Source organism: Dipodomys ordii, unplaced genomic scaffold, assembly GCF_000151885.1.
Source record: "Dipodomys ordii isolate 6190 unplaced genomic scaffold, Dord_2.0 Scaffold45, whole genome shotgun sequence".
Lineage (NCBI taxonomy): Eukaryota > Metazoa > Chordata > Mammalia > Rodentia > Heteromyidae > Dipodomys > Dipodomys ordii.
Window position 1 is genome coordinate 12,227,058 of NW_012267261.1, and position 17,284 is coordinate 12,244,341.

Consider the following 17,284-nt stretch of genomic DNA (forward strand, 5'->3'; position numbering starts at 1 on the left):
CACTTGCCTTGAGCTTCAGAGCTCAGGGACAGTGCCCAGGCCCAGAGTTAAAGCCCCATGATATGAAAGAAGAAAGAAAGAAAGAAAGAAAGAAAGAAAGAAAGAAAGAAAGAAAGAAAGAAAGAAAGAAAGAAAGAAAGAAAGAAAGAAAGAAAGAAAGAAGGAAAGAAAGAAAGAAGGAAAGAAAGAAAGAAGGAAAGAAAGAAAGAAGAAAGAGAGAGAAAGAGAGAGAGAAAGAGAAAAAGAGAGAGAAGCCGGGCGTTGGTGGCTCATGCCTGTAATCCTAGCTACTCAGGAGGCTGAGATCTGAGGATCGCGGTTCAAAGCTAGCCTGGGCAGGAGAGACCTTGAGACTCCTATCTCCAATAAACCACCAGAAAACCAGAAGTGGCGCTGTAGCTCAAGTGGTAGAGTGCTCTCCTTGAGCTGAAGAGCTGAGGGACAGCGTCCAGGCCCAGAGTTCAAGCCCCACGACCGACAAAAAAAAAAGAGAGAGAGAGAGAAAGAGGAGAGAGTGAAAGAGAGAAAGGGAGGAAAGAAGGAAGGAAGGAAGGAAGGAAGGAAGGAAGGAAGGAAGGAAGGAAGGAAGGAAGGAAAGTAGTAACTGCCAGACCTCATGCTAGCCTTATATATCTTTTAGGCAAAGGATTAGAATAGTACATTTTTCTGGGATGACCCAAACCTACACTTGAAGATTTGATGTATTCAATTCTATGACCAAAAGGGGGTATTTTCTTAGGTGTCAATGACTCACACCTGTAATCCTAGCTACTCAGGAGGCTCAGATCTGAGGATCGAGATTTGAAGTCATCCCCCAGCAGAAAAGTCTCCGTGAGACTCTTATCTCCAATAAACTATTTTTTTAAAAAAAGCCTGAACTGAAGCTGTGGCTCATGTGGTACAGTGCTCGCCTTGATCACAAAGGGGATCAGGTACAGCATACAGGCCCTGAGTTCAAGCCCCAGTACCAGCAGAAAAAGGGGAGGGTATTTTCCTTAGGAAATTAAAGTTTTATGCCAGTTAAATGGAGTTAACATTCTGTAAGAGTTTAATGTTAACTTAAAAGTTTAATGTTAGCCTCTTGAAATGTGAATTTATACAAGGGATAAATTGCACAACATTATCTGTTAAGTGTACAGTGTTTAAAAAGTGTTAACAATTTGTATAGTTTTTAGGATATTGCTTGTGTCTACAGACAGACTGTAAGTTCCATTTATATAATAAAGTATGCTTCTCACTAATTTATTCTCAGTGGATAACATAATGCCTGACTGTAGAAACTAGAAATTTGTTGAGTAGTTGAGTAAATGACTAAATAATATGAAAACATGATGATACCACCCTGGAAGCTGAGAACATTGACTTTGCAGTTGTAGCACTGGATTCTTTTTCAGCTCACACTATCTATTCTGTTGTTCATTATTTTCAAGAAATACTTAATAGTCTGAACCTTCAACTCTGTATTACTTACAGTTGGGGTATAAGAGAATTTGGGGTCCACATAAAAACCAGAAATATAAAATGAGGTATATGTAAGATTCAGGTATATTTGAATATACCTACATCAATATTCTTACCTTTTTTTAAAAAAAGTGTTATTGTAAAGGTGATATATACAGGGGTTACAATTAAGTCAGGTAATGAGTATATTTCTTTTTGAACAGTGTCACTCCTTCCTCAGTTTCTCCCAGTTTTCTGCTTCCCTCCCCCACCAAATTGTACAGCTCATTTACAACTTAGTGTCTAGTGAGTATTAACTGTTAAATTGGTTCACCTTTTGTCCCACCAATTTTGTGCTTAACAGATTTAACAAAGGATAAGATTCCTTCAATAGATATTATAAAGGAATAAAATATTTTTAACTATTTCATAGGGCAATTTCATTATTCTCTCTTCTCTCCCTTTCTATGTCTCACTTGATTGAATCCAGGGTCTTTCACATGCTAGGTAAATGCCTTACAATTGGCTATATTTGCAGCAGGGCAATGCTTCTCCAGTTGCTTGGAGACTAAAAGCATTAACATCAGTTGGGACTTTGCTAGAAATGTTAACAAAAATCTTACACACTAGCCCAGATCTAATGATTAGAATCTTTGGCACCCCACAGTCTGTGTTTAAATACTCTTCACTTGATGCTAATGCAGGCTTTAGTTACAAATAACACAAGAGGAAAAATTGAAATGGAAGTAGAAAGGCAAGTAACATTATACAGAAGTAGTCAAAACTTTCCTGCTTTGAAGCAATCTACTTGATTACATGCCAAGTCCTTTGAGGGCTACATGCATGATGGAGGGACTGACTCTGATCATGATATGCATGTATATGGTCATGTCATAAATGAAACTCCCTTCTACAACTAATTAATGCTAAGAAAAAATGTGGGAAAATACTTAAGAATTACTGGTCCAGAAAAATGTTCTACATGTATAGTTTCCACATCCCACCAAATCATCTCTAGTTTCTGTATAATATTACTCAAATTTATTTGACACTAATTAAGCATGCCTAATATAGTTGCAAAGTTGTCTATTTAAAAGCATTATATTGGAAGGATTGGGATTGGGATTGGGATTGGGATAGGGAGGGGGGAGGCTGAGAGGGGATGTGAAGGGTAAACAAAGGAGGAGGCAGCAATGCTTGGTAAGAAATGTATGCATTATCCTGCCCATGTAATTGTAACCCCTCTGTACAGTATGTTCACAAATAAAATAAAATAAAAATTTTTAAAAGCATTATATTCATACTTCTGATCTTAATTTTATTTGGGGGCAAGAATTGCTTAGGATAAGTTGCTTAAAAGTTAAGTTTCAGAAAACCAAAACTACTAAGACATCTAAAATCATGCATATTGTATTACAATAATTAAAATAAAGTAATAGTATGATACAGTGAACTACCAGAAGCTTATAAAATACCTGAAGTGGGAGACTTGCAACGCTCAAGTTCCAGGGGGACTGGACTGTCATTCAGCTCAGTTAAACCTAAAAATACAATAACAAAATGAATGAGAGGCAAAGGGACAAGAAGAGATAAATCTTTCTAGTACTTACTAATTCCTTTTTCTTAATTTCTTCAAGTTTAAAAAGTCTCTTGTAACTGTGAATAACTTTTTCATGCCTATACTATGTGACTTATTCCCAAAACTTGTTTAAATAAGTGATATAGGGAAAAACCAGAAGCAACAACTAACTGATAGAGGATAATTAAACAGGAGTGGTGGAAGGGTAAAATTTATTATTTTCACATGAACTATCTATTTTAACAATAGATACAATTCAAAAAATATGTTTATAAAAGACAAAATCTTAAAGAGAAAAAGGTTTTTTAAAAAAATTTTATAGTCCAATTTAAATTTAAATTTAATTTATATTATGTATTAATCAATCTGTCAAATAATATTCAACTGTTACAAATCACTATAGCCCTTTTATGTGTAACATTTTATAAATTTCAATCCTCTTGCTTTCTAGATAAATATATTGGTAAGTTCAACAGATTCATTTATCTGTAATTCTCATTATCGGAAACTCTTCATTCCAATGATACTTGTAAAGTATCCTTCTTCATAGTTTTCTATACTTGAAGTCTCATATACTTTTTCTTTTGTAAATAAATATTTAGTTGGCACTTAAATACATGTCTCCATTCCCAGAAAACATTAGGGGTTGTTGTGAATGAACTAAAACTATCTTTGTTTAATCTTTTTTGCTAATAAATTTTCTTTAGGTACAAAAACAATCATAGAATTGTGGTGCAGCAAAGATCCACTATGATATATTAGAAAAATCCCAATATATTATAGGTGAGAAATAAGTACAAAACCAAGCCAATGACAGTTTAAGTAAAACCCAGGATTCATAGTAAATTCACATGTTACTATGTCCTGAGAAATGTGCCATCAGTTGATTTTGTTATTGCATGAATAAAATGGAGTATGTTGGCCCAAATCTAGATGGAACAGCTTTACCCAAGTTGTATAGGCTATTGCTCCTCAGCTACACTTATACAGCATGTTTACTATATACCACAGGGAATTTTGACACAGTGGTAAATGTTTGGGTTTCTAAGTATATGTAAACAGAGAGAAGATCAGTAAAGGTATGAGATGTTAGGAATTTTTCAGCTCTATTATAACCTGTGAGATTATCACTATATATGTGATATATTATTCATACAGCATGACTATTACATACTATATTATTTCATTCATAGAGCTCTGAGTGCCAACTTCAGATCATGTAACCTACTCTATTTCATTTAGTTTGAGAACTATCAATGCTCATCTCATATTTAAATTTTAACTTGTAATTATGACTTACAATTTTCACTGATATAATTATTCCTATTAATCTAGAAGTACACATTCATCAACTCAAAACTATTGCAAACATGCTCTTTACCCAAGAGATACAAATCAAACAGAAAAGGTTTATAACTAAATAAGCAACAAGTATTCATCTATAGAGTCACGCAAATATAGTGTACTCAGTACTAAGACTATAGGCATTACCCCCCGGGGCCCTTCTCATATTTTTTTAATTTGTGTACTATTTTCTGAATTTGTTTTCCCTTATTCTTTCTCAATTCTACTGATTCTTGCTCAACATAGCCATAGTAATAGTAAAACAACTTCCATGTGTCAACATACATGTGTCCTAACTTTAAATATTTTAAGTAATCATTACTCAGTTTTATATTTATTCAGAACAATCATTATTCCAAAATACACATTTTTCTGACTACAGAAATAATGCGTTGAAAAATAGGAAAATGTAAGAGAAAAAATGTATCACAGAATATTCCCCTTTCTTCTTTAATTATTTTCAACCTACAATGGAGTTGCATGCTCACATGTTTCTATTTATGTCTATCTTAAAAATAATTTCCCCATCTCCTTAGAATTCATCAATCATTATAACAAAATATAATACTGTTATGACAATATGCTTATACTGTGAAATATTTAGTCCTTTCATTCTTTAATATAATAAATAACTGAAAATCTTAGGCTTTTTTGTGTTTTGAGTATTTTTTTCTATAGCATTTTTCTATCTTGTGGGGTCTAACTGGGATACTATATTTTGTATTCTATCAGCAACTTATGGGTGATCTCAACACTAGTCACTATCAGTCTTTTTAAGTCTTAATTCTTCTAGTTATAGTAATTTACTATGATTTAAACTTAAATTTTCCTATAACTACTGATAGTTGCTTTTCATTTGCTTACTGTTTTTGTGATGTTCCTATTCAAGTATGACTATTTTTTTTAAACAATTAACTTCTTGTTATGCAGTTGAAGGAATTTTAACATATATTTCAGGCAAGAATCTTTTTTTTTTTTTTGGTGGTCCTGGGGCTTCAACTCTGGGTCTGGGCATTGTCCTTGAGCTCCTTTTGTTCAAGGCTACCACTTAAGCCACAGTGCCTCTTTGGGCTATTTCTGTGACTAGATGGATGTAAGAGTCTCACAGACTTTCCAGGCTGGCTTTGAACTGTGATCCTCAGATCTCAGTCTCCTGAATCGCTGGGATTACAGGCTTGAGCCAATGGTGCCCAGTCAGGCAAGAACCTTGTCTGATGTAGGTATTATGAATGTTTTCTTCCAGTCTGTGATTTATATTTTTCTGCATAATGTTTCTTTTTTTAGTGACACTAGGGTTTGAACTAAGGGCTTTATGTTTGCTAGGCAGGTGCTCTACTAGCTTTGGCCCATTATCCTCCTACTTATGCTTCTCAATAAACTGGCAGTACAGATTTAACTACCATGCTCAACTTGCTTTTTAATTTTTAAGCTTGTTTTAGGTTTTATAAATCCTCCCAATATTATCTTTTATTATCATCCATATCAATGAAATTTTTGATTATAGAATGAGGTAGAGATTAAAGCCCATTTCTGTGCCTACATGCTTGCTTCTTGCTTGGTTCATACCTAATTAGTTACTTAAAATTTTCCCTTCTTGTCAAGCACAGGTGGCTCAACCTATAGTCCTAGCTATTCAGGAGGATGAGGTCTGAAGGATCAAGGTTCAAAGCCAGCTCAGACAAAAATTCTGAGAGACTCAGTCTCCAAAATTAACCATAAAAAAGCTGGGCTGAAAGTGTGGCTCAAATGGGGCAATGCCAAGTAAGCCAAGAAAGTGAGAAGTCCTGAGCTCAAGTTCCTCACCATAAAAATTTTTTGGGTGTATTTTATTGGGTGCATTTGTCAAAAATTAAATCACCATATGACATGTATGTGTGAATGTACTTCTGGGCTGTCATTTCTTTTTGAAGTGTTATCCCCCCTCCCTCATTTTCTCTCCTCTTGATTCCAAGTTGTAAAGTTAATTTCCAACACAGTGTCTAGTAAGTATCAGTGTTGAATTACTTCACCCTTTGTCCCACCATTTCTGTGATCCATTTTCCCTTCCCCAAATCGGATAAACTTACATACAAGACAAAGGGTACAGAAATAAAAAAAAAACAGTGACAAAAGAGAATTAAGCAAAGGAAAAAGAACGTAAATAGCTGTAAACAGTACAATAAAAAACCCTTTTGTTTCCATTTATTGGAGTTCATTTCAATAAGCATCATTTTATATGGTCATATGCACATAGCTATTGAGGCATTGTATTCTTCTCCTAGTAATATCCTAGACATATTCTAGCTATAACAAATGAGGGAAACCATGCAGCTTGTGTGTCTTTGGGTCTGTTTACTTCACTTAATATATTTTTTCCACATCTCCATTTCCTTATGAATGGGGCAATGTCAGTCTTTCTGATGGAAGCATAGAATTCCACTGTGTATGTATACCACATTTTCTTGACCAGTTACTCATCCACTGAGGGGTATTTGGGTTGATTTCATATCTTAGCTATGATAAATAATGAACATGCAGTGAATATGGTTGCACTGGTGGCTTTAATGTGGGCTGCCCAGAAATGGAATAACTGCTGGGTCATAGGGAAGCTGTATGTTTAGTCTTTTGAGGAAACGCCACACTGCTTTCCAGAGTACATTGGATAGTTCTGTATCAGGTTTATGAGTTTGCTTTTTGTGTTTTCCCCTCGCCCTTGGTTAAAATTCTATTCCTTTTAATTTCTGAGTAGCTTATCATTATATAGACAGGCCACAGTTTGTTTATCCATTTACACGTTATGAGCTTGCATTGTTTTAGTTTTAGATAAAGTTGCTATGAATGTCTTCATAGGGTTGTACATTTTCATTTGCATAGGATAAATTGAAATAATATAACTACATCATACAGTAAGAGTATATTTAGGAACCTATCAAATGGTTACACTATTATTAAGTTTCTACTAGTAGTGGGGAAAAATTCTAATTTCTCTGTATATTCTTCCAATCCTTGGTAGATCAGTAGTTTTGACTTTAGCCACTGTAATTTTAATTGCCTTTCCTTAGTGGTGAATATTGTTGGGTATTTTTGTACATTTATTCATCTATCTTTTTTGTGAAATGAATATTAAAATGTCTTGCTGTTTTTAATTTCATCAGTTTTATTAGCAAGTTTTGATTTTAATATGTTCTAGACACAGTTCTTTATCATATACATGATATACAGATATTTTTTCTAGTCCAAGGCTTCAATCTTCATTCTTGTGTCTTTTGAAGGATAAGAAATTTTGCTTATGAAGACTTTTCTAGATGTTGTTTATAGAACATGTTTTTGATATTGCAGAAAGCTTCATCTTACCCAAGTTTAAAAAATTTTCTTTGTTCTTTCTTTAGATTTATAGTTTTAGTTTTTAAGTTTATACTAAATTGTATTTTTGTTTGTCTTTAATTTGGGTCAAGTTTTTTTTCTTCACTACGATATCCATTTATTTGAAGACTATTTGTAGAAAAAATTTCTTTCTCTAGTTAATTGCAGTCAGTTGCCCATATATATGGATCTATTTCTGGAGTTCATTTAGTTTTATTGAACTCTTTTTCTTTGGGAAAATAAACTCTGTTGGTGGGAACAGACACCATTTCACTTGTGTAATCCTTTTACATGGTTTTGAACCTGTTCCTGGGAGCTTACTCATATGTTACATATTGATAAGAACTTTGTTTGTTGAGGGAACTGTATTGTTAGAATTCTTTATGAATTACAGCATTGGCTTTCTTTTATTTTCCTTTAAAAATATGTCTCCAATTTAATGACCTCATCTTCATAAAGGAGGCTTCCCCCCACCCTTTTGTAATTATCTATAATCTTGCATTGCATCATTGTAATGGTAGGATTCATTTGGTTTCCTCCAATAATATAAGATATACTTTTTAAAAATTATTTAAATGTGTCTTAAAAACTGTTATTTCCTGATTAGTTGGGATTTAGGTTTGTTTTTGGTCATTTTAAGCAGGAAGTTAAATCTGGTTCTTCTGCCTCTTATTTGGAAGTGGCTTGAAACCTTTCGCTGGCTCCTTAGTTATTTTGTTCTTTACAAAAGTGTTTTGATTTTTAGATGTCCATTTATGTGTAACGTACACATTGATCAGATTCATCATTCTCTCCTCCATCTATCCTATCCCAACCCATCTCAAGTTTCCTGGTTCAGTTTTCATACAAGTACACTGAGTATTATAATAATACTTGCCTATTATTCATCTTTTTATTCATCTGTCCCCCTTCATTTAATCCCAACCCTCTTCAGTGAAGACATGTTTCAGCTTCCTAATATTTATTTTGTTGAATTGACTGCTATTTGTCCAAAAGAGTAACACTATGGAATCTCCTATACATACACACTTTGTTCATGTATATGGACCTGTGTTTTCAAATATGTTGATATTTTAGGCCTAGTTTCTACATATTAGAGTAAACAGGTGCCCTTTTCCTCTGAGTCTGTCTTACTTTATTTAATATCATTATTTTTCTCCAGGTCCTTCTATTTCATTGCTAATGAAATAATATTATTCTTCCTGATGGATGAAAACAGTGTATATTTATATATACCACACAGATTCTTAATCCATTTGTCAGTTGTAGGGTATTTGGATTTATTCCATAACTTGGTTATTGTAGATTATGTTTCAATGAGCATAGATGTGCTTATTGTATCCTAATTTGCAATCTTTTAGACAAATTCCCAAAAGTGGTATAGCTGGATCATATAGTAGTTATATTTTTATATTTTTGAAAACTCTTCATATTGCCTTCCGTAGTGGTTGCACTACTTTACCTTTCCATCACCAGTGTATTATAGTTTCTTTTTCTCCCACATCCTTATCATTTGTTAGCCTCTTCTTACCTTGCAAATTTTCACTTAAATGTGTCCTTATTGGATAAACTTTTCCCTGACAATACTGAAAACATTCTGTCTCATTTTTATCTACCATAATATTGCTGTTTTTTCACTGTAATATTATATGTATTGATTTTATTTATCTTTATAATGACTGTAAGTGGAAGATAACCATCATAAATTGTTTCAACTTATCATTCTTCACTTAATGTCTAAAAAAGTTCAGCACAGTAGTTGTTAAAAATATTCTCTGAATAAATGGATTTTCACTATTTGTTGTTTACCATATTTTTGCTAACTTTTTGTCTTGAGGCCTTCTTTTTTATACATAGTTTTTCTGTTTTTGATTTTTTACCATTTTATAAAATGTCATTTGTCCCTTTGCTAGTTCTCTTCTACTTTCCTTTTTTTCCCATAAAATATTTGTGTATTCATTCCCAAGACTGGAAAAAAACTCAGTAAAAGTGGAAAAATATCACAGATAGATGTGAAACACTTCAAAGAACCTACTATTGCATTAACTAGAAATTTACATAGAAGCATGTTTTTCTGACAATGCTCTGTCTTAAGTCTACTATTCAAATTTCTTTGACTCAAGTGTTACAAAATATGTTTACAAGTAGGAAATTTCTGTCATCACAATCAGAGCACTGAGCATTGGGGTAATTGACTAAGTTTTATTATCTAGATCTTCCATATTGCAGATATAATGCTAAAAGTTATTTAATCTCTTTGCTTAGTTTCATGCTAGAATTAAAAATATGTGATATTAAAGTGATATTTTATAAGTATTAATCTAGAAAAGCTTCATACTCCAAGTCAGGTAGGGATTATGGTTTTTACTCTTATATATATGAGAAGAAAAACCCCAAATGATTAAATGTCTAAGTAGTTAATAAGTTGAAAAATTAGAACTAGTTCTCAATCTTCTGACATAGACCAGCTTTTTTTTTTTCTCAAAGCATTTTATTGCTTCTACAAACAATGATCTGTAAAATATGGAAAATAAAGTGTCTTGGAAAGAGCTTAAGAAACTATTGGAATTAAGGTGTTTTTCCTAAATGAAAACTTTATGTTCAAAATAAAATGTGACAAAAATTAAAGAGCAAAATTTATTTAACAGAATAAAAGTATAACAAAAACATTTTCAGAAATATGGAACTGGTGTTGTGGCTCAAGTGGCAGAGTGCTACCCTTGAGGTGAAACTTTGGGACAGTACCCAAACCCAGAGTTCAAGCCTCACAACCGACAAAATTTTTTTTTCAGAGATAAAAGAACCTTTAGGGAACACTTTTTGTCTAATCTCATTTTAAACACACATATAATAAAAGTTTTCATATCGGTTCACTGTTTAATGTTATTTCATTGATAATGGGTAAAAATTGGGAGAAGAGGAAAAAGTGATTTCTGATTACCAAAATTAGTAAAATAAAATAAATAAAATAAAATTAGTAAAATACAATGTTCTGGAATGTTCTATCTCTCTGTGTGTACTCACACAGCCAACACATACATACAATGCAGAGGGGTTCTACATTAAGAAAGATAAACTGGGATTAAGAGGTTCTCCAGATTATTTTTAGGAAAGGTTCTCTCTGTAAAACCTGGTTATAGAGCATAGGTATAAAAGAATAATACAGAGCAAAGATTAGCAAACTCTTTATATAAAAACCAAGAAAGTAAGTATTTTTGGCCTTGTGAGTCAAGGTTTATTGTACCACTCAATTCTGTCATTATAATATAAAGGCAGTCATTGAAAATATGTACATGAATTTGTGCAGCTGTATTCCAATAAAACTATCATAGAAAATGAAATTATTATAAGATGATGCTAAGTGAAATGAACTCCAGGTTATGGAAACAAGAGGTTTTTCTTTGTTGTTGTTGTTTTTAATGTATTATGCATTTTCCCCCCTATGGTTTATCCCTTGTTATTACTGTATTTGATTTTGGCACCTTGTGTATTATATATACGTTTATCTGAATTAGGGAAGAAAAATGGAACAGCAAAAAGGGGAGACAAAGGACAAAGGGCAAACCAATGCAACAGCGATACTCACAAGACAACATATTGGCAATGAACTTTACCACTTGAGAGGATACATTGTGGGAAAGGGAAAGTGGGAGAAAAATGAGGTAGGGGGTAACAATGTTTGACAAGAAATGTACTCACTACCTTACGTATGTAACTGTAACCACTCTGTACATCACCTTGACAATAAAATTAAATTTTTTTAAAAAAGAAAATGAGATTACGTGTAACATTTGAATGTTAAGAAATATCTTAGTAGCTAATAAATTTTAGGAGCAGAAGAAGTCAAGATGGACATTACTGTTCTCACATAGGCACTCAGAGCAGAGACTGGGGAAAAGTACCCCAAAAGAGAGGCACTGCTAGAGTATAAAGCTAGGGAATATAAGCAAAACTAAGTCAGCAGCTGGTCACTCCCAGAAAGAAGTGTTAAGGACTTCACAGAAACTGACTTTCTTAAGCTACAGACACAAATCAATAAACTTTTAGATTTTATAACTGGCCTTATTCTATTAGTATCTATGCAGTAAGTCTGAAGAAATACAGGTCACAAGAAATATATATATATATATATATATATATATATATGAGTATTTATGTATACAATGTACAAATACATATATATTTTACATAACTATAAAGCCATCTTATATAAAGGTCAGCAATCTGAATATTATATATTTGTTAACATAATATAAATATTTAAATGTCAAAAATATTTACCCATTTTAACACTAATATCATCTACTCCTGTAGTCTCACACACACACTTATTCCCCACACTTACTGCACCAGCTTTTAGAATTGTCTGTTCCACTTATCTTCAACTCTATATTTGCTACCAAAGGAACTATTATTCACTATTTTTTGTGGCTTAAATCTTTATTTCACAAAATCAATGCCTCAGATGACCAACTATAGAAATATGGTTTGGATGTTCTGTTTTGATAAGAAGGTATTAAGGATTATAAATATTTTGTTGTCTCCAAGAAATATAAGCAAACGGTGTGGCACTTGTTACATCAATCTATAAAATGGCCAAAAGTAGAAGATTCTCTGAATTTGAAAACATTCAAGTATTAATATATTGAACCAAGTTTATTATTTGCAAGGACATCACAGAGCTTCTTACTTAAAACCAAAGACAGCGACTCTTCATTATCTTGCCCATGTAATTGTAATGCCTCTGTACGGTATTTTCACCAAAAAAAAGACAGTGATTCTTGGGCTAATCAGACCTAGTTAAGTGGCTTAAAAGAAATATTGGAACAAAGGATATGTGTGAATGGGTACATGACAATAATGATTCAAAATATACATACAGGTTTTAAATTAAAATTATCAGGTTGCATTTTCATAACAAAACAAAAATGTGCATGCATGCTGAATGTGTTTTAAGGAAAACACATTATGGAGCACTGACATACAGACTTAACTCAAGCACTATAACTTAGAAAGCTATTAGCCTAACCTTTATAGAACTTACTCTGATAGGAAGTACGGATCCGTTTCGTTAAATCAGGATAAAAGTTAGACAGGCCACGCATGCAAAAGTTGTCTTTGGAACATGCCAGAACACCAGCATCAGCAGCAGGCATAAGAAAGAGAGAAAAATAATCTAAAGTGAAAGGAAGTGATATCATACCAGAATCTAGAACAGCCAAAATGAAGGAATAGCAGCAAGATCAGGTAACCAAATTAGAGGAGATATTAAAAATAAATCAACTAGAAAGTAAGAGGTGAGAGATGGATGATGAGAATGCAGTTGCCATTTTATTTAGTCAAATATATAAATTGATGGTATATTTTTCTTATATATAGTTTACTTATTTATATTAATAATAGGCAAAATTAGTTTGTTAATATCAAAATAATTTTCTATAATCCTTCAGAAATTAAAAAGAAAGTTGGGGGACATTAGTGTTTAATTTTCTTATAACATTGGGGACATTAGTGTTAATTTTTTTGTAGTATAAACTGCACTCAGGATAGGTTAACTTGTATATTAAAAATAGAAATTGTATCCCTGTTTTAAAGTCATCAATATTCTAAGCTGTAGATCACACATTCTGTTTATACCTGTAATCCCAGCCACTTGGGAGATGAAAATTGGGAGGATCACTGTTTGAGGTCAACTTGGGCTAAAAAGTTACAACATCATCTGAAAAAGTGAATTGGCATGGTGGTACATTTCTGTATTCCCAGATATGAAGGAAATACATAGGTGGAAGGATCACAGTCTAAGGGTGGCTTCAGGCCAAAGTGAGGAATCCTGCATGAAATAACTAAAGCCAAAGGGCTGGGGACAGGCCTCAACTGATGAAGTGCTTACCTAGCAACTGCAAGCTCTTAATTTCAAATCCCAGTAATGAAAAAAAATAAATTGTGATTGTAATTGTTAAGGATTACCAACTTTGAATTGAATGTTTTATTTTTTGAAACATTCACTTTTTCACCCCAGTCTAGATATCTAGTTAGTAACTTAGATGCTATCAGAAGGTGTGCTACTTTTCTGACAAGAAGTACATTCAACACTGTAATCTCTCCCTATACTAGAAGCTCTGGACTTTCAAAATTCAATTTTATTTTGTCCTAGTTATGAGAGAATATTATTTATATATATAAGTGCAATTTCTCTTATTCTAATTTTCTTTCAAAAGCTAGTAGTAGTAGAGGCAGAACAACATCCAGCACTCCTAAAACATTGTTAAAAGTTGACATGCCTAATGAAATCCCAGCAAGTTTCAAAGGAGAAACTTGTCTCCCTGAAAAGACTCTAAACTTGAAATTTAGACAGTATAACAAATTTCATTACTCCAAAATGAAAATTCATTTATTTTCATTCTAATGTTAAATTGGACACACTTATTATTTGGAAAATATCACATCAAACTTTAAGTTATTATTATAAAAATCTGTTCATGAGAATATTTAGTAAAGGTTTTCAATACACAGTTTATTATTTTAAATATACCAAAGTGCAAATTTTAAAAAATATTTAAGTAACACATTAGTCTATAGAAGCATTCCCATCTGTAACCCTTTGCCTATTTTTTTGATCAACTAGACTATCAGTGGACAAAAATATAACATCTTGGTGGTGTTTATAAAGCCAACTATTTGTATAGACACTAAAATTATAGTAAAATTTTAGATAATCCAGCATATCAAAGTTTGGTATTATATATTAAGTAACTGAAAGCTTAATTTCTTTTATAGCTAAATAAAATTAATTGTCCTGCCAAAAAAGCAATCTTCATAGTATTTAAATATGTTAATAAATACTATTTATTGTGTTTATAAAAATACTTCTAAAAAAGTCACCAACTGTGAAGACAAGGTGACAGTACAATGCGAAGTTAAATATTCAAAGTAGCAAAAGACTTTACTCCTAACAGGGCATGATATATTAGAAGAAAGTTAACCTGTTTAACACAAGCACTATAAGCAGCTCTTTCAACCAGAAAACCCTAATTTTACAAATGACCTTTAGTCACTTTCAATGCCCATTCAAAGATTTTCAGTTTCTGCCCAGTTCATCTTACTTACTTATAATTCATTTTACTTGTAATTTACTTACAACTCATTTACTTATTTATAATTCATTTTACGTATAGTAATATGTCATGCTGAGTCAGTACTACCATGCATTCAGATAATATCTCAGAAAACTCATAAATCTGAAAGTAAAAGAAATGAAAGATTTTGTTCATAACCCATTTTCTCCTACCTGCAATGAACTGCTTATTCTTTCGAGGAGATCTTGGTTGCCTCTGGTAGAGGTCACTTGATCTGTACAGGTCAATGGTCCCCATGCTTAACAGTACTGTCTTCTGTATAAAATCCACCACAACCAATCCATTGCAGTTTCCAAATGCAACTCTGAGAGAGAAAAATTAACAACTAAAATGTATCACAAGCTTGATTATTTTTTTACTGTCAAATATAACGCAAATACTGTCTAGGATTGGGGATGTTGGGCAGTGAATATTTTAAAGTAAAAAAAGAAGCCTTTGTCTTTTACATAAGATAGACTCATAGTGTAATAACTACTTACTGAAAAAACTTGGGTTGAACTGAAATAACATGTCATTAGCAGTTTTATCATTTAGGTACTGATTATACAACCCAGTCTTCAACTTGGTCTTTTTTTTTTTTTACCAAAGAAAATGACACAAAGCCAGGTGCCAGTGGCTTACGCCTATAATCCTAGCTACTCAGGAGGTTGAAATCTGAGGATTGCAGTTCAAAGCCAGGCCAGGTAGGAAAGTCTGTGAGACTCTTATCTCCAATTAACCACCAGAAAACCAGTGTGGCTCAAGTGGTAGAGCACTAGTCTAGCAAAAGAGCTCAGGAAGAGTACCAAGGCCTTGAGTGCAAGACCACACCAACCAGAAAAAAAAAAGATACAAAATGTTTTTGCTATGCAGAAGACACATAGGTCAAGAAATGTCACACTTTGATACAAATGCCTAAATATGTAATCAAGTACCTTTTCAAATAACTATAAATAAGGAAATCTTTCCCAGCAAGATACCCAGAGGCTATTGCTGGCTTGGCTTAGGAAGACAATGGTGACAAATAGTGTTATCAATATGATGATGGTTTTGAAGATAAGCACAACCCAGAAATTAAGGAAGCTTTCACCCTCAGATTTTCAGGTAAATGTGAGATTCCAGGTATTATATGACAACATCTGTGTCCCAACAGGTTCATGAAAGTATGATACTGAAGCTGAAACTTCAACGGAGACCCAATAAAAACAAAGATGCCAAGAATATAAAATTCCTGCTATGGGAAGCTGAAGGGCAGAACACAAGGCCAGCCTGACAGGATGGCTATGTGGAAAGTAAATAGAAAATCAAAAAGGTTGCCCAAGCCTTTGAGAGTCCAACTTTCCCTGGTGTTGCAAGCATAGAGCCATGGAATTTACTATTTTCTTACTAGGTTTACGCCTTTTTTTTTTTTTTTCTGGTCGTGGGGCCTGAACACTGTCCCTCAGCTCTTCAGCTCAAGGCTAGTGCCCTACCACTAGAGCCACAGCACCACTTCTGGCTGAAAAAGCCAGAAGTTTATGTAGTGCTGAGGAATCGAACCCAGGGCCTCATGCATGCAAGGCAAGCATTCTACCTCTGAGCCACCTTCCTAGCCCCTAGGTTTAGTCTTATTCTGGTTCAATTCTTCCTTATTATGCCCTATTACTCACTTTTGGAATGGTAATGATTATTATGTGCTATTGTATCTTGGACATACGTAACTTGTCATTTTTTTTGTTTGTTTATAGGGTCTCACAGCAGAGTCTTGAAAGAAACTTTGGACTTGGGACATTTTTTTTTCTTTTCCCCTCCCTCCCTTCCTCCCTCTTTTCCCTCCCTCCCTCCCTCCCTCCCTCTCTACCTCCCTCCCTTCCTTCCTTCCTTCTTTCCTTCCTTCTTCCCTCCTTCCCTCTTTCCCTCTTTCCTTTCCTTCCTTTCCTTCTTTCTTTCCTTCATTCCTTTTGACAGTCCTGGAGCTTGAACTCAGGACCTGGGCACTGTTTCTGAACCTCTTTGTGCTTAGGGCTGGCACTCTACCACTTGAGCCACAGTGCCATTTCCAGTTTTTTCTGAGTAGTTCACTTTCCTGCCTGGGCTGGCTTGGAACCATGGTCCTCAGATCTCAGTCTCCTGAGTAGCTAGGCTTACAGATGTGAGCCACTAGTGCTTGGGTAAGGATTGGAAAATTTGAGCAATCCTGGAGCAGTTAAGACTTTTGGAGCTCTTAGAAATGTACTGAATATATTTTGCATTGTGAGATTGATATGAAGCTTTGTGGTACATGGGGAAGAACACTATAGATTGGATCTAGAAAGCTCCTTTATAAGCCCCCAATTTGGTGCTATTGGGAGTTGGTGGAAACTTTAAGAGATAGGGTCTCGTGGAAGGTTTTAGGTCATTGAGGGTGTACCTATGAGGGAAACAGGATACCACTTCTTTCTTTTTTTTATTTCTTGGTCATTATGAGGTGAACTGCTTAGCTCCA

The 17,284-nt window shown here is 33.7% G+C and overlaps 1 protein-coding gene across 4 annotated transcripts in view; it reads right to left on the reverse strand.

Moving 5' to 3' along the window:
- Positions 1-17,284, reverse strand: part of Stxbp5l (syntaxin binding protein 5-like) — a 176,711-nt gene that overhangs the window by 43,628 nt on the left and 115,799 nt on the right. For 2 of the 4 annotated variants that reach the window (XM_013019353.1, XM_013019355.1), the window contains exons 19-21: positions 14,994-15,145; positions 12,750-12,821; positions 2,916-2,981 (exon numbers count right to left, since the gene is read on the reverse strand). In XM_013019353.1, coding sequence (XP_012874807.1) covers positions 2,916-2,981; positions 12,750-12,821; positions 14,994-15,145 — 290 coding nt within the window. The remainder of the gene's footprint in view (positions 1-2,915; positions 2,982-12,749; positions 12,822-14,993; positions 15,146-17,284) is intronic. The other 2 variants (XM_013019354.1, XM_013019356.1) reach the window with 1 other exon arrangement.